The sequence below is a fragment of the Dryas octopetala genome, chromosome 9 (assembly GCF_963921425.1).
Source record: "Dryas octopetala chromosome 9, drDryOcto1.1, whole genome shotgun sequence".
In the NCBI taxonomy this organism is placed as follows: domain Eukaryota; kingdom Viridiplantae; phylum Streptophyta; class Magnoliopsida; order Rosales; family Rosaceae; genus Dryas; species Dryas octopetala.
In genome coordinates this window covers 62,178-89,474 of record NC_141374.1, presented here as the reverse complement: position 1 = coordinate 89,474, position 27,297 = coordinate 62,178, and the positions used below count along the sequence as shown (strand labels likewise).

The following is a 27,297-nucleotide window of genomic DNA, read 5'->3' as shown; positions in this document are numbered from 1 at the left end:
CCAAAACGGCATTGCCGAGTAATTACCACACACGTGACACGTCATATTTTTTTTCATTTTTGGCAAGTACACTGTGGAAGCCAAGAAGGAAAGAAAAAAAAGAGAAATGGAAAGAAAAGAAAAAAAAGAGAAAAGGAAGAAAAAAAAAAAAGAAAAGGAAAAAAAAGAAAAGAAAAAAAAAAAGAAAAGAAAAAAAGAAAAAAAAAGAAAAGAAAAAAAGAGAAAAAAAAAAAAGGATTGATTAGGGTTTGAGGTCTTTGGGCAATTGGAAAGAAAAAAAAGAGTTTGGGGTTTCCTTTGATTTTTTTGAGATTTTGTTTAGTTATTTTTAAATCCTAAATCATAACACATTTCTATATAAAAAATAATTAAAAATATTCTAAATGGCATAAATCCTAATATCTTATATCATATCCTAAAGAATATAGAATATCTAGGATTTAATGTAATATTCAGGCATATAAAGTATAATGTTTAGTGTATAGATTATAGAATATAAAAAATATACTAATTTTATTTATTTATTATATTAATTTTATTTAACAATATTTGCTTTCAGCGCGCATTATATTCATTACATATCACATGAAATTTATCATATAATTTAATTTCTTTAATATTTTTTATCAATGTAGTAGATAATATGTTAAATAAACATATGTTAAAATTTCATTCAAAATTTTCGTATTTTGATAACAATTTTCGTCTAATTTTTGTCGAAATTTAAAAATCTTCGAAACTTTCGTTCAAATTTTATCGAAATCCAAAATTTTATTTTACTTGTAATTAACTCTAAAATCATAAATAGTGTGTAGCCTTATTTCACCCTATTAGAACTTGAAACTTGAAATTTGTTTGCTGAATTTGGTGGTTTGCTTAAAGTTAAGGCCCGGAGACGACGACGGCGTATGAGTGTAGTAAGGTTTTTGAGTTGATGATCGACAAAATTGGAAGAAATTCCTAAATGCAATGCAAGAGACGGTCTCTTTCTTTGCCTACAGTCCACTCTCTAGTGGAAAACTTTGAAATTTGTTTAATAAAGAAAAAAGGAAAAATTGACTGAAATAGGGTTTTTCCAGGAACAAGGAAAGGAATGTGAGCTGCGACGGTTAGAGGAGTGCGTAGAGGCCCATCCAGATGATCCCGCCCTTCGCTTCCAACTCGTGCGTAATCATCATTGTTGTTTGGCTTTTTAATTTCTTTCTGTTCATTTATTTATTGTTTTAGTTTGTTTGCTGTTGCCCGTAAATCTAATCTGGAAGTTGTAGGATAAGAATTTGGCATTTTTGATTGATTGATGATTGAATAATGTTTGTTTTAGGGGGTGTTGTTGTGGGAAGAGAGGGATGACAAGGAAAAAGCGGCAGAGCAATTCGTGGTAGCGGCGAAATTAAAGCCGGAGATTGAGAAGGGAGGGGCATTCAGATATCTAGCTCTTTATTATGCGGGGCTCGACTCTCAATCCCAATCCCATAATAACCAGAGAGCACTTAAGTGCTTCCAGAAAGCTGTGTCCCTCAATCCTGATGACTCACTTTCTGGGGAAGCCTTGTGTGATTTGTTGGACCAACAAGGAAAGGAGAGCTTGGAGCTCGCAGTGTGCCGGGAGGCTTCCCAAAACTCTCCCAGGGCTTTTTGGGCTTTTCAAAGGCTCGGTTACTTGCAGCTCCATCACAACAAATGCTCTGAAGCTGTACACAGTCTTCAACATGCCATTCGAGGCTATCCCACCTCTGCACATGTCTGGGAGGTAACAATAATAATGTCCATACCTCACATTGTTTTATTCATTATCATTCTTTCTCTTCGGCTTACTACTGCTTACTAGTACTAGTATACTACACCACTCAAACAAACAAACAAACAAACATACCTTTTTCTTCTTTGTTTTAGGCTCTTGGCCTTGCCTACCAGCGACTAGGCAGGTTCACTGCTGCTCTCAAGGTGCTTTTCCCTTTCTCTTTCTCTTTTTATTTGCCGTAATATAAAACTTTTGACATTTATGTTTACACCTTTTTAACAGTCCTATGGAAGAACCATTGAATTGGAGGGTGCAAGAATCTTTGCTTTGGTTGAAAGTGGAAACATTTTTTTGATGCTCGGTTCCTTTAAAAAGGTACGCTTCCATTACGTCCTTGCTAATTACTTGTGGCCTTTCTTACACATCATAATTCCTTTTGTCACTTATTGACTTGTATCTATATTTATTTATTTGCTTGTTTGTTTGTTTGTTTGTGTATGATTGTCATCAACGGCAATGCTGAAGAATTCATCTTGCATTTAACTGTTGACATTTAATATGTATGTAATTGAAATTTGAGCATTTACATACTGTGTTTTTATTTTGGGTTGTGGTTCCATTTTTTGGTGAACTTATCCTCTCAGAAGTGTTATAATAAAATGGATTCAATTTTCTAGTAGAGTTGTTGAGCAGCAATTAGTTGAAAGTGATGTGTTATATGGATTCAATTTTCTAGTAGTTTCCCATAATGTTCAAAGTGATGTGTTATATGAAGGTAAATATATCTCATTTAGTGGCGTTTCTGTGTGAAGGGAGTTGAGGCATTTCAGAAAGCTTTGGAGATCTCTCCCCAGAGTGTCTCTGCACACTATGGGCTTGCTTCTGGGTTGCTTGGTTTGGCTAAGGAATGTATTAATATGGGTGCATTTAGATGGGGAGCTACAGTGTTGGAGGTAAATTGTCTTTGCAGTTTTAAAAGAATTTCCAACTTTGTTGAGACGTTAAAAGATGAACTATATAAGGTTTGATTTCAGGAGGCATCTAAAGTTGCCTGGATGAGCACTGAGTTAGCTGGAAATATGTCATGTATTTGGAAGCTCCATGGTGATATACAGGTATGATCATTTAAAGATTCAGCTTTGTTATGTTCATTTTGTCCCTAAAAATTACTCATAGAAGATTGATTTATTCTACAATGTTTCATGTTAATTTAAATGCTTTACCTCTTTGTCAGCTTACGTATGCAAAATGTTATCCATGGATGGAGGAGGGCAGTGGTTTAGAATTTGACGTAGAAGCTTTCAATAATTCCATCCTTTCTTGGAAGTATACCTGCTGTTTGGCTGCGAAAACTGCTAGGTGCTCTTACCAGCGAGCTTTGCACTTAGCCCCATGGCAAGCTAATATATATGCTGATATTGCAGTAACTTCAGATCTCATATACTCTTTAGACAACAGTTCTGGACATGACTTAAGTGCTTGGTATGATCTAATATACTCTTTTAATCATCTTTTATAGTGTTTTATTGCTCTCTTAACTTGCAATCCTTGTTTTTTATTACCAGGAAGCCATCGGAGAAGATGGCTTTGGGGGCCTTGTTACTTGAGGGGGACAATTCTGAGTTTTGGGTAGGATTGGGATGTTTGTCCGATCATAATGCATTGAAACAACATGCTCTAATAAGGGGCTTGCAACTGAATGTGTCTTTTGCTTTTGCTTGGGCATACTTAGGGAAGGTATTATCCACTGTTATTATATGGAACTTCTTTTTTTCTTTCATTCCTTTTAGTGTTTTTCTTGGACTTTCCTTATGGGTTGTCTTTCAATGTGAACTTCAATTTTTAAGGGAAAGGAGAGCAGGTAAAATTACTAAATTTTTGTTTTGCCATATTCAGTCATGGAGAACTTTGAGTTTTGTAGTGTGGTTGCAGTTTTGTATTTATGAACATCATTTGTACACTACTGGGTTGATTCATTATATAATTTGAAACATCTAGAAGCTATGATGGTTGTTGGAAAATTTTAGATTTCAGAATTTCCTTGTGGTGTCTTGAGTTCTTTTTTCTTTCTACAGCTGTACAGAAAACAGGGTGAGAAGCAATTTGCGAGGCAAGCATTTGATTGTGCTAGAAGTATAGATCCTTCGCTTGCTTTACCATGGGCTGGCATGTCAGCTGACTTTCTTGCTAGGTTAAATTCTTTGTTTTATTTGGTTTTGTTTTTTCATTCAGCTGGTTTAATTTTTTTAAGTATGCATTTGGTGTGCAAAGTGTGTGATTTATGTGAAGTTATCACTTAGACTTATTAACATTGGGTTGTACCTTTTTAGTGAGTCTGCAGCAGAAGCATATGAGAGCTGCTTACGAGCTGTGCAGATATTGCCTGTAATTTTCTTTTCCTCCAGCCCCTTTTGTTGTTGCCGATATGTTTCATATAGGAAGGAATGCTAAGTGTATTTATTTGTTACACTCCATTTAAGTTGGTATGATCTGTTTTAATTAGGTCCTTTGGGATTTTATGACCTCCCTTAGAGCAATATTTGGTTTCTTATCTCTTGTTTCAAATTATTAAACTTTTGCTTTCTCTGGTTTTCTTCTTTTTTTTTTTTAAAGCCCTTTGAAGCCTGTGCTCTTACTTTCTGATTGATGTGATTTCTTATCCTGACTCGGACTTCCTTTTTTTAAAAATTTAATGTGATTTTTCTGCAGCTTGCTGAATTCCAAATTGGTCTTGCAAAGCTTGCTCTTGTTTCAGGGCATCTTTCATCCTCACAGGTCTAGTCATACCCCTATGTGATTGTGGAGCAATCAATCATTGTAGAAGTAGCATACTTCTTTTTTCTCTTCTGTAGCAAGGGCTAGGAAGAGACATGCTTTAGAGTCTGTTAAGATTTTTTTTAAGATACTGTTGCTCATTTTTGCCACAGGTTTTAGGAGCCATCAGGCAGGCCTTGCAGCGTGCACCTCATTATCCTGAATGCCATAATTTAAATGGGCTAGTCTCTGAGGCACAATCCAATTATCAGTCTGCTGCTGTTTCCTATAGACTAGCACGCTGTGCAGTCACCAATTTATCAGGCAGTGATACAAAATCTCACATGAAAGATATATCAGTCAATTTGGCTCGATCACTTATTAGGGTAACATATATGATATCTTTTCAGTTTCTGTTTTGGACTAGTAGGGTAAAACCTCACACATATGTATATGTATTAATAATTGTGTACACGCACGCATACATGCTATACACACACACACACATGCATACATACACGTTATTCTGATGTAAGTGTTGCTTCTTATTTCGTTATAAACATTATCTAGTAAAAAGCTTCACTGTGATGCAGGCAGGGAATGCTCTAGATGCTTTGAAGGAATGCGAGGATTTGAAGAAAGAAGGTTTGTGTCTCGGTTAATAGCTTATCACTTGCAAGTTGCAAAGTTACATCTTGTCTCTTCGGTTATGCTTACATATAATCTTATAATAGAATGAAAAATAAAGTATTTGTGGCTGAATGTTTTCTTATTCACATCAGTTCAACATTTTTTTTTAATTGTAGTAGATATTTTACATTTTCTTTAAACACATGTTTCCTTTCCTTCAATGGAATCAACAATCAACTGCCCAACAATTTATAATTTGTACATGCTGCCTCACTGGATCTGTAATTTTGCTTCTATTCACATGGATGGTTGTGCCTGGTTTAGTGAAAAGCAAGAAAAAACTTTTTAAGAGTATTTTTTGAAGTGATTGTGTTAGATTATATATTGGAACTTGTGATCTTCTTTTCACTTGCTGATTTTTTTTATCTGACATCATTCATGTTTAAGGGTTGCTTGATGTGGAAGGTTTGCAAATATATGCTTTCTCCTTGTGGAAACTTGGTAAAACTGACCTGGCCCTTTCTGTGGCAAGAAATCTGGCTGTGAGCATTTCTACAATGGAACAAGCATCTGCAGCTGCCCCTGTTACTTTTATCTGTAGATTCCTGTATTATATTTCTGGACTGGATTCAGCAATCAATAGCATTCTGAAGATGCCAAAGCAACTGTTTCTGAGCTCAAAGATCAGTTTTATAGTATCTGCTATTCATGCTCTAGATCGAAGTAATCAGCTTGAGTCTGTTGTTTCAAGCAGCCGTTACTATCTGAAATCTCAGGAAGAGATAACTGAAATGCACTTTTTAATAGCACTCGGTAAACTAGTAAGTTTATTACTCCAGCTGTTGGAACTTGAATATCATATTTGGTTGGGATTTGTTAGTTTATTATTTATGGGTTTTGTATGATAAGTGATATTGTTATGTCTTTGGTTATGTTATGCAGGTAAAACATGGATCAGAATACAGTCTTGGACATCAGACTGGAGTTGATCACCTTAGGAAAGTTCTTCACATGTATCCTAACAGTGGTTTGTTAAGGTACCTCTGCTGAAGCCTGATTTCTGGATAACTGATGACAATGCTACTAACAAATTCTGAGAAGGAATTAACTTATAGAATGACCATATAAACCATCTCAATTTTAGTGCAACTTAATGGACTGAAATAAGAAATTTTTATGTTGAATGGAAGCCTTCATTATTCATGCTTGGCAGCTTGGTTGGCATTGTATCTTGTTATGCTTACTTCTCATGGACAATCTGCCAGTTAGTTTGCATAATGATGCTTTTTTTTTTTTCTTAATTAAGCTTCATAATGCCTTTACTACTAGTTATTTTTAGTCTTCAAACATTCTTGTGACAAACTTTCTTGGAACAGGAACCTTCTTGGCTATCTTTTGCTATCCAGTGAAGAATGGAATGGTACCCACATTGCAACTAGGTGTTGCAACATAGACACTACTAATCCAATTAAAGGTGGTTTAAAATCAGCATATGAGATTCTTGGTGCTGGAGCAGTCGCTTGTTATGCTGTTGGCAATAGCAATCCTAAGTCATCTTACCCAACATGCACATACCAGTGCCTGAATGAACCTGGAGCCATCCAACAGCTGCAGAGGTATTGTAACTTATTCCTATCTTTGAATTTGACTTCGTTAATCCAATGTGGAAAATTAGTGCTTCATATAACTTTAAAGTAAAAACTATGTGCTTTTTGGAAGGATGAATTTCTCCTCTAACTTCAAAAGTAAATGGATAATTATCTTCTTTTGCGGCTCCTGTCTGAAGTTGGTGGGCTGTTTCAGAAGTTTGTGCATCAAAATGCGATGAATCTTACTAGTCCTTTTTGAGTTTGTGTTGGTTTTGCCTTACATAGTTGTGTTCCTGTGCGTTTCTTACAATTGGCCGAATACAAATATGATGGATGAGAAAATTGGGTTTTCTTTTCCAAAAGAGTTGTGCCTCCTTTTGAAAGCCTTTTTTTTTTTTATTTGATTTGGCGCCGGGGGGGGGGGGGGGGGGGGGGGGATCGAACTTGGGTGCATTGTGGATAATTTTACGGCCCTTCCAATTGGGCTACCCAACAACTGCCCTCCTTTTGAAAGCCTTAAAAAATATCTTTAATTATTAAAGAATATGATGGTTCTGATTGTTTTAAAATCTTGTATATAGGACTTATGTTGTATACGTTTCATATCCATATTAAAGTTAACATGTTTTGCTTACTAGAGAAAATAATTATAGTTCTTGTTTTATATCCACAGATGTTTACGTCGAGAACCATGGAACCAGAACGTAAGGTATTTGCTTGTTCTCAATTTACTGCAGAAGGCACGTGAAGAGAGATTTCCTAGCCATCTTTGTATTATACTGAGGCGGCTAATAATTGTAGCTCTTTCCAATGAATATTTTCAAAAGACAGACATGTCTTATAAATATAAGAAATTCCAGCTTCAACTTTGTGCTTCTGAGATCTGTTTGCAAGGTGGTAATCTGACAGACTGTATCAACCATGCCAAAAATGCTTCATTGAGTATGCTTCCTGGTGGTTATCTGTTTTTTGCACACTTGCTATTATGCCGTGCCTATGCCTCAAAAGGTGATATTGTAAACCTTCAGGAAGAATATATAAGATGCTTGGAGCTCAAGACAGATTATCATATTGGTTGGATATGTCTAAAATTCATGGAATCTCGTTATGAAGTGCAAACTGATTTGGATATTTTAGAGTTGAGCTTCAGAGAATGCTCAAAGGAGGGGAAGAATATGTGGATGGCTGTATTCAATCTGGTGCAAGGTTTGGTATCTATATGGAGGCAGGATATCTTTTCTGCAGAAGAGTTTCTTGGACAAGCTTGTTCATTGGCTGGTGCTGAGAGCAGCCTCCTGCTTTGTCATGGTATCTGTCCATTAATAGATGGGATTTTTGGATTTCTTTTTCTTCATTTTTCCTCTAATAGGACCTACTGATTAATAGATTTAATATTCCATGCTCTAGTGTAAATTTGGCTTGACATGTTCCAACTGAATTAGATGACCTAACATTGAATTGACTTGTTGCTTTCCAGTAAAAAGTACATGTGAGCTTTTGTACTACATCTTCTTAAGTAGGTGCTATGTAGGACTTGGTTTCCAGTCATTTTCTATGCATGATTTTGTACAGTAGAAGGGTGGTAGATGTTTTGTTTATATCTCCCTTCACGCAGTAATTAGATCATTGGTCGGTCCAGGTGCCACCTGTATGGAGCTTGCCCGCCAGGGATGTGCTTCACAGTTCTTATCACTTGCTGTAAGGAGTCTCACAAAAGCTCAAGAAGCTTCTCTCATTCCCTTACCCATCGTCTCAGCGTTACTAGCTCAAGCAAGAGGTAGCCTTGGTTCAAAAGAGAAGTGGGAGAAGAACCTCCGTCTTGAATGGATTACTTGGCCGCCAGGTATGATATCTGTGTGACATGTTTGTGTTTATGTCTCTGCATGAATTATTATTTTGTATTATGTTTGGCCCAGCTACAAATGAACTACTGATGCATCAAGAATCACACTTGTAAATCATTGTCATGTCCAGTCAAGTTTAAACGTGTGGATTGTTCAATTGTGTGAAACGACTAATATATGTTCCTTAATGGCCAAAAGTGACCTCTTTCCCTTTAAATGACCAAAAGTCACTGGAGATCGTTTATATGATGTATGCTCCATAATGCGTAGACGTTTTATATGTTTTACAGAAATGAGGCCTGCAGAGCTGTTCTTCCAGATGCATTTGCTTGCGAGACAATCAAAAGCTGCAGACTCTTCTGGTGTTGAGTTTTGTCAGAGTCCGCAGAGATGGATTCTTCGAGCAATCCATACAAACCCTACTTGTCTGAGATATTGGAAGGTTTTGCAGAAGCTCCTGGAATGAGTTGCACATGGGGAAGACAGGGCATGCTTTTCAAATCATGTATTATATATAGTTTGCCTCCTACTTCAGCCTAACTTCCTTGTGTACCATATGGAGAACTGCTCACATCCTAAATGCTCCCCAATTCCTTGTAGATTATGTCATATGCTGTCCCCAATTGTTTGTAAATTATGGAAATTTTCTCAGTAGCATGTTGCTACCAAGTTAGGTTCAGTCATCACAGGATTAGTATCCTAGTGTAATATCTAATTAGATTTAGGAATTGTATGAATTGTATGGATCATACTCTGGATCTGCTAAGATTGTTGGCTTTTAATGATGTATCTTTTGTAGATGTTGCTGTTTGACTTTTACATATTTTTGCAGTCGTCAAATTGTATAGAAGCCCTTGGAAATAGCATTTCACCGGGACTTTGATTATCTTTCCCCTTCAAGTGGGGAATGGGGATGGGGAGAGAAAAAGTTGGAAAGATATTTAGGTTGCGGGGAATTCCCTGTGTTTTATCTGAAAAATTATCTACCTTACACAATGTGTTGCAAGCAAATGAAGTTGGGTCTCCTGGTATGTAATTCTTCTCTTGACATGGATTGATATAATATGTGGTTGTGCTGTAAATAAAAGTTGCATAAGGTTATCTGCAGTGCAGGATGAAGTAATATGAGAATTACAATGTCTGGTAATTGGTACAAGTGTCTGTCTATCTGCCACGACTTAGTGATGAGTGGCGGAGGTCATCAGCATCAGATGGATCCCAGTCCAGTGTAGAGGAAAGAATCTTGGAGAGTGTGATGAAAGCTTGAGACATGGTGGGGCGTGAGTTGATTTGAGGAGCAACACAACTTTTAGCCAGCTGGGCCATGGAAAACGCCAGATCCAAGGGGTACTCAGAGTTGAGGGCAGGATCCATAAACTCTTTTAGTTTGTCTCTCACATGATCTCCTTCCAGCACTCCACTTATGGAGGCACATAGTAATAACTCTTCTCCTGAACCACCACCCTTCCTGTCATTTGCTTCTCTTCCGGATAAGAGCTCCAATACAACAACCCCAAATGCAAAGACATCGAGTTTAGGAGTAATCACCCCGTTTTCGATGTACTCCGGGGCCATGTAGCCTTGAGTGCCCACCACATGTCTGGTCAGTTGAAATCCTCCTCCCTCTTCCTCTTGTTCTGGATTGTCCAAAGCTCTCGCCAACCCAAAATTTGAAACCTTGGCCCTCAACTTGGCATCCAACAGGATGTTGCTGCTATTCAAGTCCTTGTGGATACATGGAGGGTCAGTGAAGTTGTGGAGATAGTTAAGAGCATCAGCCACGTCGTGAGCAATCTGAACCCTCTGCTTCCATGACAGAGGGTTCGGGCTCAGATTGTGGGATTGGGTGTGAAGGCAGTTGCTGAGAGAGCCACAGTGAGCATACTCGTAGACAAGGTAGGTGTTCCCCTGGTGGACGCAGAATCCAGAGAGCCTGATTATGTTGGAGTGATTGATCCGCTTCAGTATGTTGATCTCACTGGAGACGTCCCCTTTCATGACCTTGACAGCCGCATCGTCTCCTTGAAACGTTGCTCGGAACACTGTACAAGAGCCTTTGATTTTGTTGGCTTCGCTAAAGAATCCCGTGGCCCTCTGAAGGTCCTCCAACTTGTAAAGGGTTAAGGACTCGACAGCACATCGAAGACCCTGGGAAGAAATGGACCAGCTGGATTTGGTATCGGAGGGTAGCGATGTAGAGGTTGGCGTGACATGGAGGCTCTTACCACCTGCAGCTGTAGAGTTTATAGCTGATTCTAGTTTGGAAGAGCGTTGACGACGACGACGAGGTAATACGAAGAAAAAGACGAGCAAGGCAATAAGAAGGAGGCAAGAAGCTGCCAAGCCGACACCCACCAAGGTCCACTTCAACTTGTTGTTGTTGGAAGAATTGGGGGAGGTGGGTGAGTCAGGCGGCGGAGATGGAGAAGGAGGAGGGGGAGATGGGGGCTGCAGCTGAAGAGGGGAAGGGGGAGTGGTGAGAGGGACCAGAATGGGGGTGAAGGGATAGATGGTGTGATCGGAGGACAAGCGGTTGGCTTGGAGCAAGGTGGGTAGATCGAGGCCGAAGCGTTGGGCGATGGAAGAAGGGTCGTCTCCCCAGGCGACCGTGTAAGCGAGGAGGAAGTTGAAGCCAGCGGCAGTCTGGTTGTGGGTGGGGCAAGCACATCTCAGCGGCACTTGGAAAGTCATGCCCACCGTGAGGTTTTTGTCGCCATACGAGTTTTGGGCCATAAGGGACTGGCAGGTGGTGAGACCTTGGTAGGTGTTGTTGGCCACTCCGAAGTAGGTGTCAGAGGTGGTCTTCAACACGTAGGAGGCATTGTGCTGGTAGTAGCCAGAGCCTGAGCTTAAGTTACCGGCGCAGGAGCAGTTGACGGGGACGATGACCGGAGTGTGGGTGGGGAAGGTATCCACGTCGGAGACGTTGTTGGCAGCAGCAATCGTGGTGGGCTCGGAACTGAGGAGGTAGCCAATGGCGGTGGGGGAGTTGTAAGGAGGGGCGGATCGGAAGGTGAGGTAGGAGAGGCATGAGGAAGCCACGCCGTTGCAGACATAGCCGTCGGTGGTGTTGTATTGGTTGTAACAGTCAAGCTGTTTGTTGTCCACGTAATCCTGCTGCCCCTGCACTTGCAACACCAACACCAACACCAACACCAACAACAACATCATCATCATCCTCCTCATGAGTTGTCTCACGGCCATACAAATTTATATAATTAATTTTCCAGGGAAGCAACCATCAATTCCATTCAAGCATTCAACGCGTCTTTAGTCTTCAGAGTTTAGTTGACCCATTTCTTTTTCATTTTTAATTTATTTTTCAGTCCACTAATACGTCCTGCCATCCATTCTTCATTGCGTACAAAACGGGGCTCGTCCCTCTCCCATTGCCACTTCTTCTCAACAATTAATATTGCTCACTTTGACTTTTAATTCCTCTTCCAACTTTTTTGTTTGGGCACTTAATTCCTCTTTCCAACTTAAACCCTTCTCTTCGAACAAAAAAAACTTAAACCCTTCTCTATCTTAAAAGAGAAAAATCTTCATTTGAATTTTGAAGAGTGGAGACTTTACTAAAACAATCTCAACGAGTGTCAGGTAAATTTTTCACTTAAAAAAAAAAAAAAAAAAATCTGCCCACTTAACTACGGGTCCAAATTTTAGTTTTTCCAAAATGACAGCATACTATTAATTTCAATATTGCAAGCTTCAGCTACAAATTGCCGACAGCTGTCATTTGCTTTGATATAAATTCAGACAAGAAAAAAATTGATTCAAATCCTTGTAACTCGTAAATGGACAACCCATTTTCAATTTAACTGCCATCACAAGAAACGTAGTACTTAAGCATATAAATTCATGCACTCTATATCCTTCTTTGTTTTATGATTATGAGAACTAATGTTCCACTTCAATTTCTAAGGTCCCTAGTCAACTATGCAAATAATCAATTACTAAATTTTCTTCAAAACATTATACATTTATACTATAGTATCAATATGCACTCTTATTGTGAGAGTGTGGGCATATGCACCCATTACATGTAATTTTTTCTTATAAATGATGTTGCACAAAAATCCAAAACCATCACTATGAGGAGCTTCAAAATCCAAATCCATAAGCAACGCTTCATTTTTTTTTTTTACATTTTCATCACACTACATCCTATAACTTGAACACTACAAGACAAGTTCACTAAAGATAACAGTTAATCTGAATTTTTACCTCTAGCAGAATTACTTCCAGGCATTTATTATCAGGTAAATCAAGTTGAACATACTAGCAACTCAAAAGTCAAAACTGGTTCGCTGAATGGAAATCTCATGCAGTGAACCAAAAAACTACCAGCATGCATTGTTGGCACGGTCAATCATACTTTCTTTTGAGGTCGCATCTCCTGCATGTTAATGTAGCAGCCCAAATTACCCCTATCAAAGCAAGAACCAAAACTGCAAAATGGAAGGAGAAAAAAAATCACAATCAGGAGAGCAAACACAAAATAACAAGTAAAGTTGCAACCGAATGAACAGGATTACCCAACATCTCCCCTTAACACCCCCCCCCCCCCTTCCCCAATTCCCGTGCAAAAATAAATAAATTATGACAATAGACAACTTCCTGACTCCCTCTTGATTATCTAGATATTAAGTCTTTTAAATTTTATAACGAAGACCGAAAACCTGTCTAAGCAAGTTCATCATCTTATAATTTGATCAGAAGTGCGTATCACCTGTGTTTATTTATCCTCTTTTTTCATTTTCTTTTTTCTTGTTCTTTTTATCCATTCCCATATGCTATACAGAGCTTTTGTATACAGCATTGAAAGATTTTGCATGCAGTGAAGAAGCTACACAGCTAGGCGCATTCCATGCAAGAAGCATTTAACAGTAAAGCTGGAAATCTGAGATAAACATACTAGCTAGAGCACAATAAGCTAAAATAGCCAGGCGATATCTGACAATCCATGGTAGAGTGACTTCAAGAGAGCAGTGCCTTTGATGCGCTCTTTCTTTATTGGTGGTCAAAGAGTAGACATTTCTTGCTTGCAATTCCGATAACAATATAGTTACACCTGTCACCGGATTTCCATTCATATCCCTAACTCGAATTTTCAATGTCACAGGAGTTGCATCCCAGTCTATCTCAACTGATCCAAAATTAGGCAGGCCTGAAAAAAAATACACATCTGGAAATCAAAACTTGACATTTTCTCACTAGGTAACTCGCATACAAGTCAAGTTCAAGATGATGTGCATACCATATGTGCATGACATGTATCTGCAGTTTGGGCCCATAACTCTCATAGTTGTAGGTGTTAACCATGCCAGAAATCTCACTAAGAAATACAAAGGTGGTGGGATTACCTTCTCAACTGCTTGGGTAAGGCCACTTGAAGTTATGTCATATAATGGGTATCCAGTCGCACAATCATATCGTGTAATTTCTCCAAAATGAACATCTCCACTAATGAAAAAAACTCCATCCCTCTACAAACGGAAGAGGATTTGTAAAACTGAAGCTGATTTAAGCATCCTCTGCTCTCAGACAAGAGGGAGATATATGTATATATATATATATATAGAGAGAGAGAGAGAGAGAGTGAGAGAGAGCGAGAGAGAGAGAGAGAGAGAGAGAGAGAGAGAGAGAGAGAGAGTTATAAAAGTACAAAATAAAATACCCTGCCTCATGCACCTGCTGCTTGTATCATAATTTGAAATCGCTACTGAAAGAAGTTCAATTGAAAATATGAATCATGGGAATATATATACCACCTTACTATCTGCTATCAACTTAAATAAACGATCTCTCTCCTTTGGAAAACGCCCCCAAGATTCCATGTAAAACAACGGCCCAGTAGTTGCTGAAAGATTTGATATAACCTGCATTGTGAAACAAATAATAATTACTCAAAAGTATGGATGATTAACAAAACTTGCAGATGAGACACCAAAGACAAATCCAAACAACCCAACTACCCTAGCAGTAGGAAATGGTACACATGTAGATTAATTGCATAGCTAAACGGTTTATGTAGAAAGATAGAGATGCTATGCTTTATTCAAGTATAATACCTCCTATAATTTTGGCATAACATGATAATATACCTGTATAGAAGATCCAATAATAGTAACGGCTGTCGGTGAACCATTAAGCTCTTTTTCTAACCATGTCCACTGTGAGCTCCCCAAAATACTTCCATCACTATGTAAAGGGTCTCGGTGGTATCTAGTATCTAATAGGATAACCTGAGGAAGTGTATTGCCCAGAATTAGTACATAATATAATTTTTCTCAAGACAGTTGTTTGCTTAGCCACGGTTGCAGTTGCACAAAGTACCCCTCCTGCTGAATGCTAAACATTATGCTCATTTGAATAGGCTTGAATTCATAAGAAAAACTGTTCCAGAGAAATAATTAAAAGGCTTTCACTTTGATACCTTGATTTGTCTACCTATGGGGCCAAATGTATAAGATGCATAAACACCGTCTTGCTTGCGCCTACAATGAAACCATAATATTAATTCAATGCAATCAGCAATAATTTGGCATTAAGAATGGTAATATTGCACTATACCACAATTAGACATCAGCATCATTAGATATCAATAAGGCCATAAGACAATTTCCTACGGGGAGAACAGACCCTCACCGGAGACTATCTTGAGGCTCATCTAAGAAATCAAGGAGAAGCCTTTGATTAGTCATTTTCTGACCAAATTCTATCCCTGCATCATTTAATCCATAATCATGGTCATCCCATGTGCCAATTACCTACAAGATTGACATATTATCTTTTGAGAACCAAGAATAATTATATAAAAAAGAATGTGGATAAGCAATAATGAGAAACTCAACAACTATTTAGTGAGAGAAGCGAGGATGAAATACCCTAGTAGTGTCTCGTAGACGAGAATAACCAGGGTTAGACTTGGCTTTCACATATCTTGACTTCATTTCCTGTTCAGTAGAAGGAATAAATCTTGGGGCATTTTTCCACGGCCCGATTGTTCTTTCGTTTCCAAATAGTTTAAAAGGACGCCTAATGTCCCCATAAATGTTATCACCGAGCCAAATGAAAACTTGGGGGTCGAAATTGATTATTGCATTCCAGATGGGCTGCACAAAAGCACAAGTATTATTAAATCATGGTGAGGGGAAAATAAATCACAACAACTTGTAACATGAAATTTCGTATTGTGGCCGGACAAATTGATACATATATGATTTGACATAACGTAGATGCCATTTGAACAGGCAAGTAACAGTGAATGTAGGTTTCGCTAGCAGAAAGTAAAAGTAGACAGGAACACTGCCTGCAGACTGCTACATGAATAATCTGCCAAATGGTAAGTTGGAATACCACTAGGATTCAGAATTTGTCAACTGAAAGAATTATGTATCAGAAATTAGGGCAATCAGAAAGAATCAAGAGTGAGCCGAGCCAAGCATCGTGTGAACAAAAGTAATATGAGTGACCAAAAGCAGTGTGCAAACCTGAGGAGCGCTTTGGTTGGCACATGATCCAAAAGCAATACGAGTGACCAGATGCTGACGCTCGGAAGGGACGCCTTTCACCACCACTTCTATCGCCGTCACTGTCAACCACCAACAACAACACCACCACCACTTCCACCTCATTTTTCTCTCTTCTCTCAATTCTCAATTTTTTGAATATTGATCGCCTCTACTTATCCTTTGTTTAGACTTTAGATATGCATTCAGCAGCTCTGCGCCTGCCGTTATCCTGACGATTCCTTACAATTTTAACTAATCACCAACATAACCGAACCTTTCAATCAAGAAAATCCAATAAATTAATTTATTAAGGTAAAAAATTTTAATTAAAGAAAATAGCATAAAGAGAGAAATGGGCCAAATGGAGTTGCATCTTATTACATTCTAGGCCTGTTAAATAGGTCCAGCCATGTGGCCCAAAAAAAAGGCTCTGGCCAGGCCAGCCCCCACATTAGAAAATGAGAAATTCTTACTTTTTAATAAGCCCCGCACATCAATTTTTGTTCACAAACTTTCATATTTGCCCTTAAATTAGATTAAAGAAAACAATGAAAATTTATGGCTCAAGTATGAACAACTATAGGGTGGTGGCATAAGTTCAATATAAAAACTTAAGGGTTTTTTTTTTAAAGTCCATTTTTTAAAATTCACTATTCATCCGGCCCAAGCGCTACAGTAAAATACTATAGCGGCCCACTTTTTAAAAAACCGGTGCTACAGTAACAGCGCTACAGTAACGCCGTTACTGTAGCGCGCTACAGTGTTTTTAAAATGTCATTTTTCCCCCTCATTTTTTTTTTTTTTTCATTTCAGTACCAATTGGTACATAAACTACCCAAAAAAACCAAATAATAATTTATGTATTTTCATGTCATAAAACATGTTAAATAATAACCAATATTAAATATTAAAAATCAAGATGAGGCATCCATAATCTTTTACGTTTTAATAGTAAATATAATTGTTACTATCGAATAGTAACAATCATCTATTGTTACTGCCGGGCAGTGGCAATCAAGTATTATCATTGTTTGATAATAACAATCACTTATTGCTACTGTCTGGCAGTAACAATCAGAAATTGTTATTATTTGGTAGTAACAATCACCTATTGATACTGTCTTACAGTAACAATCACCTGTTGAAGATAACTAATATATCTTGTTATCGTCATACAATAACAATCACCAAAATTCAAACCATAGAAAATTACAAAATTACAAAATTCAGAGAGTAACAATCACCTGATTGCTACTGTCACACAGTAATCTTTTGTGTTTTAATAATAAATATAATTGTTACTATTGAATAGTAACAATCACCTATTGCTACTGTCTGACATTAATAATCACATATTGTCACTGTCTGACAGTAATATTCACCTACTGCTAATAACAATCACATATTGCTACTGTCTGGCAATAACAATCACCTATTGCTATTGTCTGGCAATGACAATTAGGAATTGCTACTACCTGCCAGTGGCAATCAGGTATTGCTAACAATCACCTATTGCTACTGCCTGGAAGTAATAATCAGATATTGTCCAATGTTACCTGTAATTCATCCACTCAAAATTATGTCTACAAACACCACTTTTTAACGCAGCAACTAAGCATCAACAAACATTTTTAAGGAAAAGTCAATCGTAACCCCACTTACATATTGCTACTGACAAACAGTAACAATCAAAACTCCACTTACATATTGGCTATAAAATAACATTTTAAATAACAATCACATTACTGTATAACTCACTTACATATTGCTACTGACAAGCAGTAACAATCGCAACTCCACTTACATATTGGCTATAAAATGAATATGACATATTCTACTAACATAACTAAGATGCACGACATAACTATAAATAATTTGAACAATATATAAAATTTCCAGTAGTACATCTTTGATTCCTACTTGAATTGCCACCTAAACAAATATAGGCATGACCCCATAATTCTAGTCAAGAAAAAGTCAAGAGAAACAAACCTCCCCTGCCATTGAAACACAAACAATGAATTACTCAATAATGATAATGAAACACTAATATACAAGTAGTTACACAAACCAATATCCTGCACCACCCGTGTATATATATACCACAATTACGTACACTAATTAATAACAAAATCGATATATTAGTCACCGGTTCTTCTGTTCCCTTTGGACCTGTCATAAACTCCATGACCTTCCCATCTGTTACAATATTATATACATATGTTAAAAACCAAAATTAATTTCATTGGAAGAAAAACAAGAAACGAAATTATGAATCAATTCCTCAACATCATTTAATAATCCATTACTTTCATTGCTTAGCATACAAACCAATCAGTGGAGAGAGAAACCCCAAAATCTGAAATTGGAGTGCCAAAATCTAAAATTGGAGTCCTAAACCTGAAATTGGAGTCCCAAAATCAGAAACCCCAATTCAGTCCCCAATTCAGTGGTAGCGTAGGCCATGTTTCCAAGCTAAGCTGAGAGAGAAAAGAGATATAGAGATAGGAAGAGAGAGACATACTTGTGAGGTGGGGAGTGAGGAAGGAGGTCGATCTGGAGCTGCGGCTTCTGCTACCTCTTTCTCAAAGCGAAGGGAGGATCATCTTCGTGGTGGTTTGCCGAAGAAACGCACCGAGATCGATCCAAGCAGGGGCAACGATTGTCCGATCAAAGACGGCAACAATGGTGAGTCGCCGGAGAAGGGAGCAGCGGCAAAGCTTGCAGACAGAGAAAGAGAGGGATCGAGATGGAGATAGACGGAGAGAAAAGAAGGAGACGGAGAGAGAATGACGAAGACGGAAGTGAGGACCGGGTTGGTATAAATTGGGTTTCTTTCAAATACCAAAAAAAGACCTGGGTCTTAAAAGTAGTGAAAGCCCAATTTTGGGCTTTATAATCATTTACTTAAAACTTAATTATATAAGCTATTTCAATCGGATTTATAAATAAAAAAATATTTCAAATGTACACCGAATTAAAATCTAATTTGAAAAATAATTATCTGTCAGTTAAGTGCTTACGTGGCTTTACTAACTAAACTTTTTTAATGACGTAGATGTTAAATTTTTTCCCCCGTGTACACAAAAATAATTAAAAATTACAAAAAATATGTAAAAAAAATTTCCATGTGACTATTTCTCTCCCCAACTCCCTCACTCTCTTTGCAACTCTCTCCTTCGTAACCCGCGCCAATCATCATCGTTGACCCAATTTCTCGACGACATTGAGATCGGCCACCACCCCATGATTGTTGTTGTTGGTTTTGATTGCTTGATGTGTATATTTGTCTATTCATGAAGCCTTCTATACTTATAGAAGCAAAGGACAAGTGCAGCTGCTATTGGTTAGCTTCAATGATATTTTATGTTATTGTTCGTATGATTAATCGTCTGGGCATAACGACAAGTCACACAAGGCTTAATATCATGTTGTTTGGGCCTAGGCCCAAAAGACTAAGCCCTTCCTGGGCTCCTAGCCCCTGACCTACTATGCTCCGGCCTCATAGGCTCCGGCCCCCTGGGCCCCGGCCTCTTAGACTCCGGTCTCCCAAGCTCAAGCCTCCTGGGCCCCCGACCTGTGTCAACTCACTCGGATCCTCGAGACCGGTGACACGTGGCGCTCGTACAGTGCAAGTCACCACAAGGGACACGTGTCGTCACCGAATTGGTTGACACTCTTCCAAAGGTACTATAAAAGAGGTACCTTCTTGTCACAAAAGGACAATTCAATCAATATTATACTATTCACTCACTCTGCTCTCAGATCTCTCTGAACACTGACTTGAGCGTCGGAGGAGCTTTGGCCGGCACCACACCGGTGTCCTTCCCGCTCACTTTTGTGTACTTGCGCAGGGTGCTTTGGATATCATTTTCTCTCATTACTCACCAGTTGGACCCAGCTACCCGTTCCTGCCCCACTTCGACGTGTCATCCACTCAGTGGTGGGTCAACGGGCCTACGTGGTTCGACTCGACGTTGACTGCTATACCATTTTTGAGCATCAACAGTTTGGCGCCGTCTGTGGGAAAGTAACAATTTTTCCCCATTTGATTCTCTACCCTCAGTTGAGGTGCACGGACTTCTGACCTTCCGACCCCTGCAATGTCTGACGGTGGTGCTATTCTCGAACAAGTCGACAACACCCCAGTGGGTGACAAGCGAGGCAAGAAGATTGCCGAATCTGATCAGGAGGAGTACATCCAGCGATTGGAGGCTCAGCTCCAACGAACCCAGGAACAGCTCGACCTCCAAAAAGGTGCAACACAGCTGTATGAGCGACTCCTCCGCGACAGGGAAGAACATACCACTCCCCGGAGTGGTGAGAGGAGGAACCCCCATGACAGGGACGAACACACCACTCTCCGGAGTGGTGAGAGGAGGAACCCCCATGACAGGGATGAACACACCACTCTCCGGAGTGGTGAGAGGAAGAACCCCCATGACAGGGACGAACACACCACTCTCCGAAGTGGTGAGAGGAGGGACCCCCCCCGAAGGGACCAAAATGTTCCGCGCCAATTGGATGCAGGGCAAGGTAGCCATCCACCCCCAGGTTTCCAAAAGAGACTTGTCCACCCGGTCAGCCGGGCTCGATCTGGCGAACATCCTACCCGCTTTGAAGAGTTCCACATTTATCGGGACTGTCGTCATCTGCTCGATGACAACCGCTCTCGGCGAGAAGAGCAGCGGACGAACCGGGGTGGATCCAACCCACGCCCCCAAGACTTGGAGGAAGAGCAGGCTCCTCGTCTCAAGCGACGACGGGGAGAAGAGCAGGTTTTCTCGGCTGGGCGCCGTGCAGAAGATGACACTTTCACAAGTGAACAAGTCGCTGACTCCGGTAACAGCGGCTCTCTTCCACCAGACCAGCTCCAACAACTTCTCATGGACATTAGTGAGCGCCTGAGAAGAGTGGAGGGGGGAAGTCGTGGTAGGCACCCATCTTTAGAAACAAGGGAGCTGCCTGGACCTTTCACAACTCGCATCTTGTCCACTCCTCCGATTGGCGACATTCGGCCTCCCAAGATAACTCCATATACGGGGAAGGAAGACCCATATGACCACCTCATGAGTTTCCGGTCAGCCCTGGAATCCAAAGGTGTTGATGACATTACGAAGTGTCGAATCTTTCCTTCCACCCTCTCTGGCAGTGCAAGGGACTGGTTCTACCAACTTCCTCCGGGCTCGGTTGATTGTTTCAACGAGCTCCGAGAGCTCTTCCTAGGCCAGTATATCATCCAGACCGATAGAATTTACACCACGGATGACCTGACTCGAGTCCGACAGGACAGCAGGGAATCCCTCCGGGAATACATCACTCGATTTCAGCTAGAGCGATCTCGGTGTCGCGATTGCGATGAGAAGGTAGCCTTCGCTGCCTTCAAGGGTGGTCTCCTAGAGGGGGACTTCTTGTTTGAAATCAACCGCTGCAATCCGCACACCTACAAGGAACTCATGCAAGAGGCCATTACCTATGCTACTGCTGAATTCAAAACATATGGGAAGAAGCCGCCCACCATAGATCGCCCAAGTACCGACCAGGCCATCATAGTGCCACGCAACCCAAGCTCTACTTGGGTAACCAGTATGGGGGGTCCGGGAAAAAGTTCAATAAGTTCACCAAGAAACAATTTGGTGATGGTAGAGGTGGAGGACAACGAAGGGAGGAAACCTATCAGACATCCTATGCCTCCAGGTTCAAAGTCTATACAATTCTCACTGTTACTTATACAGAGTTGTATCCCCAGATCAAGGATATACTTCCTAAGCTCCCACCCCGCCCTCCACAAACACGGTACCGCGCTAACAAGAACTTCTTTTGCCTTTACCATAACGACCATGGTCATGACACCGAGGCATGCAGAGCCTTTAAGGAGGCAATAGAAACTTTGGTACAGGAAGGAAAGTTGGATGGCTTTATAGACAAGGAAGCCACCGAGAAGGCCAAGACCGAAGGACAACGACGGGGGCGGGTCAATACCATCTGTGGGGGCCCGACCCTCGCTGGCAACTCCAACAGGGCTAGGAAGGAATACGCCCAAAGTGCTCAGCAATGCTCCGGCGTTATGGCTGTAGACTTCCACCGTGGAAAAAAGACTCCTAAGCTCGGGTGGTCGCCCATTTCCTTTGCTGAGGAAGAGGAACGTGATTTGATCTTTCCACACGATGACCCCTTGGTCATTGAAGCCACCATAGCTAATTTTGATGTGGCTCGGATCCTTGTCGATTGTGGTAGCTCCGTCAACATCCTCTTCGCCTCCGCCTTCACAGCTCTTGGGATTGACCAGGATAGGCTTGACCGGTCGGTCGCTCCTTTACTTAGCTTTTCGGGCGATATGGTCACCCCTCTTGGCGGGATCTACCTTCCACTCACCCTTGGGAGGTATCCTTCGTCCGCTACCACAACCACTCAGTTTTTGGTGGTCGACTGCCCCACAGCGTACAACGTCATCCTGGGACGACCAGCCCTTAACCAACCGAAGGTTATGATTTCTACTCACTTGCTTTTGATCAAATTCCCGACCCCATGTGGCACGGGGGTAGTCAAAGGCAACCAGGTGTCAGCCAGGTCCTGCTATACGACTTCCGTCAAGAAGAAGAAAGAGGCCATGCCCTCTATGGCTATTTCTGTCTCCCCCACCTGCCCTACCCCGGATCCTCCCGAAGATCCTCGTGATTCATCTTTCAGAGCTATCGCCCAACCAGATGACAATCATGTGGAAGAAGTTCTCATCTCACCTGCCTACCCGGACCGCAAGGTACGGGTCGGAACCCAGCTCAGTATTGCTCTCCGAGACGAACTCATCAACTTCCTTCGTGCCAATGCTGAAGTCTTTGCCTGGTCCTATGATGACATGCCTGGGATCTCTCCGGAGGTGATCTCCCATCGCCTAAGTCTTAATCCGCGGCACCGCCCCGTCCGCCAAAAGCGCAGGCAGTACAAGCCCGAAATTTATACTGCTATGAAGGAAGAAGTCGACAAGTTACAGAAAATTGGTTTCATCCGCGAGGTTTCCTACCCGGATTGGCTGGCCAATGTTGTGATGGTCAAAAAATCAAATGGCAAGTGGCGGATGTGCGTCGACTTCACCGACCTCAACAAGGCCTGTCCCAAGGATAGTTTTTCTCTTCCTCGAATTGACCAACTGGTTGATGCCACAGCAGGCCATGCACTCCTTAGTTTCATGGACGCCTACTCCGGCTATAACCAAATCCTTATGCACAGCTCCGACCAGGACCATACGGCCTTCATTACTGACAGGGGCCTATATTGTTACAAAGTCATGCCTTTCGGACTCAAAAATGCCGGGGCCACCTACCAGCGTTTGGTCAACTCATTTTCTCAGAATATATTGGTAAGTCCATGGAGGTCTATGTGGACGACATGCTTGTCAAGAGTGTCCGGGCGGAGGACCACGTCCACAAACTTTCTGAGATGTTTTCCGTGCTCAAGAAGTACCAAATGCGCCTGAACCCTGCCAAGTGCACGTTCGGCGTATTTTCGGGAAAATTCCTTGGCTTCATGGTAAGCCAAAGGGGGATCGAGGCCAACCCTGAAAAAATCAAAGCCTTGATCGATATGCAATCTCCCAGGACTCAGAAGGAAGTGCAGAGCCTAACGGGCATGTCGCCGCCTTGACACGATTCATATCCAAGGTCACCGACCGTTGCGCCCCATTCTTCAAAACCCTTAAGGCTCGGACAAAATACATTAACTGGACTCCGGAGTGTGAGAAGGCCTTCCAAGATTTGAAAGAGTACATGGGCAAATCACCTCTACTTTCTAAACCCGAGCCAGGGGAAGAGCTACTCCTCTACTTGTCCGTATCCCTGACAGCCACCAGCTCAGTCCTAATTCGACTTGAGGATAGGGTTGAGCACCCGGTGTACTATACCAGCAAGGCCCTGCAAGATGCTGAGACCAGATATCCAGAGATAGAAAAATTAGTCTTTGCCTTGGTCACATCAGCCCGGCGCCTCCGCCCATACTTCCAAGCTCACCCTATCGTAGTTCTCACCAATCAACCACTTCGGCAAGTATTGCAGCGGCCTGAGGTCTCTGGCCGACTTATCAAATGGTCCATTGAGCTGAGCGAATTTGACATTTCCTACCGCCCCCGGCCCGCGATCAAGGGACAAGCCATTGCAGACTTCATTTCAGAGTCTACATTCCTACCCGAGGCTGAGCCCTCCTCCGCCATTGTGTCGACCACCGACCCACCAACTTCTTCTACTCCAGCAATCAGGTCGGATCGCCCAATTTGGTCTTTATATGTTGATGGATCTTCTAATCAACAGGGCAGTGGAGCCGGACTTGTTTTGATCGCCCCTGACCAGACCACCATTGAGCATGCTCTTCGATTCGGCTTCCAGGCATCCAACAATGAGGCTGAATATGAGGCCTTCATTGCCGGCTTATCTTTGGCACTACATATGAACGTTGAGCAACTCAGAATCTACAGCGATTCTCAACTTGTGGTGAACCAGGTTACACAGGAATACCAGACCAAGGGTGAGCGCATGACCGCCTACTTCACCAAAGTTCAAAGCCTACTCAATCAATTCTCAACATACCAGCTCATCCAAATCCCTAGGGCAGACAATGAGAGGGCGGATGCCCTAGCTCGCCTTGCCTCGGCAGTTGACCATGAAGCCGGGAGGTCTGTCCCAGTTGAGTTCTTACCTCAGCACAGCACTGATGTTATGGAAGTCTGCCAGTCTGAGCAACAAGCTAGTTGGATGGACCCTCTCCTTGCATTTCTTAAGCATGGGAACCCACCCGCGGACAAGACTGAGGCTCGGCGCCTTCGCCATAGAGCTTCCCGGTACACAATTATTAACGACAAGTTATACAAGCGGGGTTTCTCCCTGCCATACTTGCGCTGCCTTACCCCCGAGCAAGGCGACTATATCCTCCGGGAGATCCATGAAAGGGTCCGCGTCAACCATGCAGGGGCCCACTCTTTAGCCCACAAGGCCATTCGCCAAGGCTATTATTGGCCGACCCTCCGCGCTGATGCAAGGAAGCTCACCCAGAAATGCATAAAGTGCCAAAAATTTGCAACTTTTCCACACCAACCACCCGAGCCCTTGACTACCATGAACAGTCCTTGGCCCTTTGCCCAATGGGGCATCGACTTAATCGGACCAATGACTGAGGGGAAGGGAAAGGTCAAAATGGCAGTAGTCGCAGTGGACTACTTCACTAAGTGGGCAGAGGCCGAGCCCTTGGCAAAGGCAACCACCCAGACCATCAAGAGCTTTGTATGGAAGAACATAATTTGCCGCTTTGGTCTCCCTTACGCCATTATCACTGATAATGGCAAGCAGTTTGACAACCAAGAGTTCAAGTCATTTTGCTCCGCATTCAACATCAAGGTCTTCTTTGCCTCTCCTGGTCATCCTCAGGCCAACGGGCAGGTCGAGGCAGTCAACAAGACCATTAAACATACCTTGAAGACCAAGCTTGATGCAAAGAAGGGAAAGTGGCCTGACCTCCTACCCGAAGTCTTATGGTCCTACCGGACGACTTGTCGATCCTCAACTGGGGAAACCCCCTTTTCTTTGGCCTTTGCTTCTGAAGCCGTCATCCCAGTTGAGGTCGGGCTTGCCTCTTACCGCCTCGACACATTTCAGCCTGAGCACAATGCTGACCAGCTAGCCCTCAGTCTCGACCTAGCTAAAGAGCATCGGGCCCAGGCTGAGCTACACAAGTATGCCTACCAGCAACGGGCCACTCGATACTACAATTCTAAAGTTAAGCCTCGCCACTTCCGAGTGGGGGACTGGGTCCTACGCAGCACTACCTTGGCCAAAACGGGTGCTCTGAAACCTAATTGGGAAGGACCGTATGAAATCATTGAAGTCATCCGCCCAGGCACATATAGGCTCCGCGCCACAACCGGCAAGGAACTCGGCCACCCTTGGCACGCCGAGCACCTCTGCTACTTTTACAAGTAGACAAACGTTGTACCCCCCGGGGACTTTTTCCAATTTCATCTATGTTATCACTTTAAATAAATGCAAGTCCTACCACGGACACGTTTTTCTTCGTTTTTATTCAAAGTGTTAATTGTCTGTATGGGCCTCCGGGCCATCAAGCATCCGACCCTACCCATATCCGCCCCATGCATTCAAGGGAAGTTAAGTACCATGCATTCAGGGCGCGGCTATGGCAAATGCATTCAAGGGAACCTAAGTACCATGCATTCAAGGGAAAATCAATATCATGCATTCAAGGGAAACTAAGTACCATGCATTCAGAGAAAAATAGATTTCATGCATCCAAGGGAAGCTAAGTACCGTGCATTCGAGAAAATTCTGCAATACCATGTATTAAAAAGAAGGGCATCCTACCCCATAACGGGTCGGACACTCTCCAAATCATCCAAATAACAATAAGTACAAAACTTAAGAATCAAAGGAGTTTGCAAGTTGGCACGGGCCACATCCGACCCGGCCATACAACTCAAACCAAAATAGGGCAATGGTCCGCCCACCCCTGCCCCCGGGCCATGAGTGCAATAGATGCCTATTTGGGATCCTCTCCCATCTCGCGCTCCCCACCTGTGGATGCTCCGTCCTCATGCTCTACCTCCTGGGTACCTTCTTCCGGGACGTTGCCATGCACCTCGTTACCAGCACCTAGCAGACCACGCACGCGGTCCCAGTCAAAGTCAGGGCACATCTCCTCGAGCTCCAATTTGCAATCGCCAAAACCCATGGCATAACCGCTGTTATACTCATTGACCAACTCTTGCTTGGCTTGGCCCAGCTCCTGCCCGCACTGCTCCAACTCCTGCCTAGCTTGGTCCGCCTCCTTCCTGGCCTGCAGCAGCTCGGCCTACAACGCCTGGTTCTGGGCAACCAGGGTGCTGACCTTCTCCTCGGCTGAGAGCGCTCTGTCCTTCCACACCACGAAGCTCGACATCTCGTCCTCCATCTTCTCCACCGTGGCCAGGACACTCATATGTGCCTGATAAGTAAAGAACAGTGCCTGCCAGGTCGAATGCCACGAAAGTGTTATCACAAGCTATAAAGTTTAAACTTTGGACATCTCATCAACATATACCACTTTCCCTTACCTGGGACTGCTCAGAAAAGGCCCGCTGCAAAACGGATAGCGGCTCAACACCATCGCCAATCACCCGGTCATCCCTCCCCTTCTTCAGGGATCCTCCAAAGTCTGTCACTGCCTGCTGTACCAGACGATCCTCCTCT

The 27,297-nt window shown here is 42.0% G+C and overlaps 4 protein-coding genes across 6 annotated transcripts; 2 read left to right on the top strand and 2 right to left on the bottom strand.

The window, feature by feature from the left end:
* The first annotated feature begins 842 nt into the window (after positions 1-842).
* On the top strand, positions 843-9,356 carry LOC147272990 (Tetratricopeptide repeat (TPR)-like superfamily protein). Of its 2 annotated transcripts, none has more exons than XM_086256143.1 (20): positions 843-981; positions 1,080-1,163; positions 1,322-1,750; positions 1,894-1,944; positions 2,024-2,116; positions 2,554-2,694; positions 2,779-2,856; positions 2,976-3,223; positions 3,307-3,478; positions 3,817-3,932; positions 4,072-4,126; positions 4,451-4,516; positions 4,669-4,881; positions 5,089-5,140; positions 5,573-5,946; positions 6,068-6,162; positions 6,502-6,741; positions 7,388-8,022; positions 8,354-8,557; positions 8,849-9,356. In XM_086256143.1, exons 1-20 carry the CDS (start codon positions 970-972, stop codon positions 9,022-9,024), a joined length of 3,534 nt encoding a protein of 1,177 aa, XP_086112269.1. In that variant the 5' UTR covers positions 843-969; the 3' UTR covers positions 9,025-9,356. The 2 variants fall into 2 exon arrangements, with proteins under 2 accessions (XP_086112269.1, XP_086112268.1); XM_086256142.1 differs by having other exon boundaries at positions 2,776-2,856.
* A 228-nt stretch (positions 9,357-9,584) lies between these two features.
* Positions 9,585-11,894, bottom strand: LYK5 (Protein kinase superfamily protein). Its single transcript, XM_086256144.1, has one exon. The coding sequence runs from the start codon at positions 11,760-11,762 to the stop codon at positions 9,723-9,725; it is 2,040 nt and encodes a 679-aa protein (XP_086112270.1). The 5' UTR covers positions 11,763-11,894; the 3' UTR covers positions 9,585-9,722.
* A 612-nt stretch (positions 11,895-12,506) lies between these two features.
* Positions 12,507-16,270, bottom strand: LOC147272988 (Calcineurin-like metallo-phosphoesterase superfamily protein). Of its 2 annotated transcripts, none has more exons than XM_086256872.1 (9): positions 16,055-16,270; positions 15,449-15,676; positions 15,210-15,331; positions 14,998-15,058; positions 14,666-14,806; positions 14,330-14,440; positions 13,819-14,047; positions 13,477-13,728; positions 12,507-13,009 (listed from the first exon to the last, which is right to left on the bottom strand). In XM_086256872.1, exons 1-9 carry the CDS (start codon positions 16,196-16,198, stop codon positions 12,927-12,929), a joined length of 1,371 nt encoding a protein of 456 aa, XP_086112998.1. In that variant the 5' UTR covers positions 16,199-16,270; the 3' UTR covers positions 12,507-12,926. The 2 variants fall into 2 exon arrangements, with proteins under 2 accessions (XP_086112998.1, XP_086112999.1); XM_086256873.1 differs by having other exon boundaries at positions 12,508-13,009; positions 14,333-14,440.
* A 3,908-nt stretch (positions 16,271-20,178) lies between these two features.
* On the top strand, positions 20,179-26,037 carry LOC147272987 (uncharacterized). Its single transcript, XM_086256582.1, has 3 exons — positions 20,179-21,661; positions 21,811-23,432; positions 23,671-26,037. Exons 1-3 carry the CDS (start codon positions 20,179-20,181, stop codon positions 26,035-26,037), a joined length of 5,472 nt encoding a protein of 1,823 aa, XP_086112708.1.
* Positions 26,038-27,297: the final 1,260 nt, after the last annotated feature.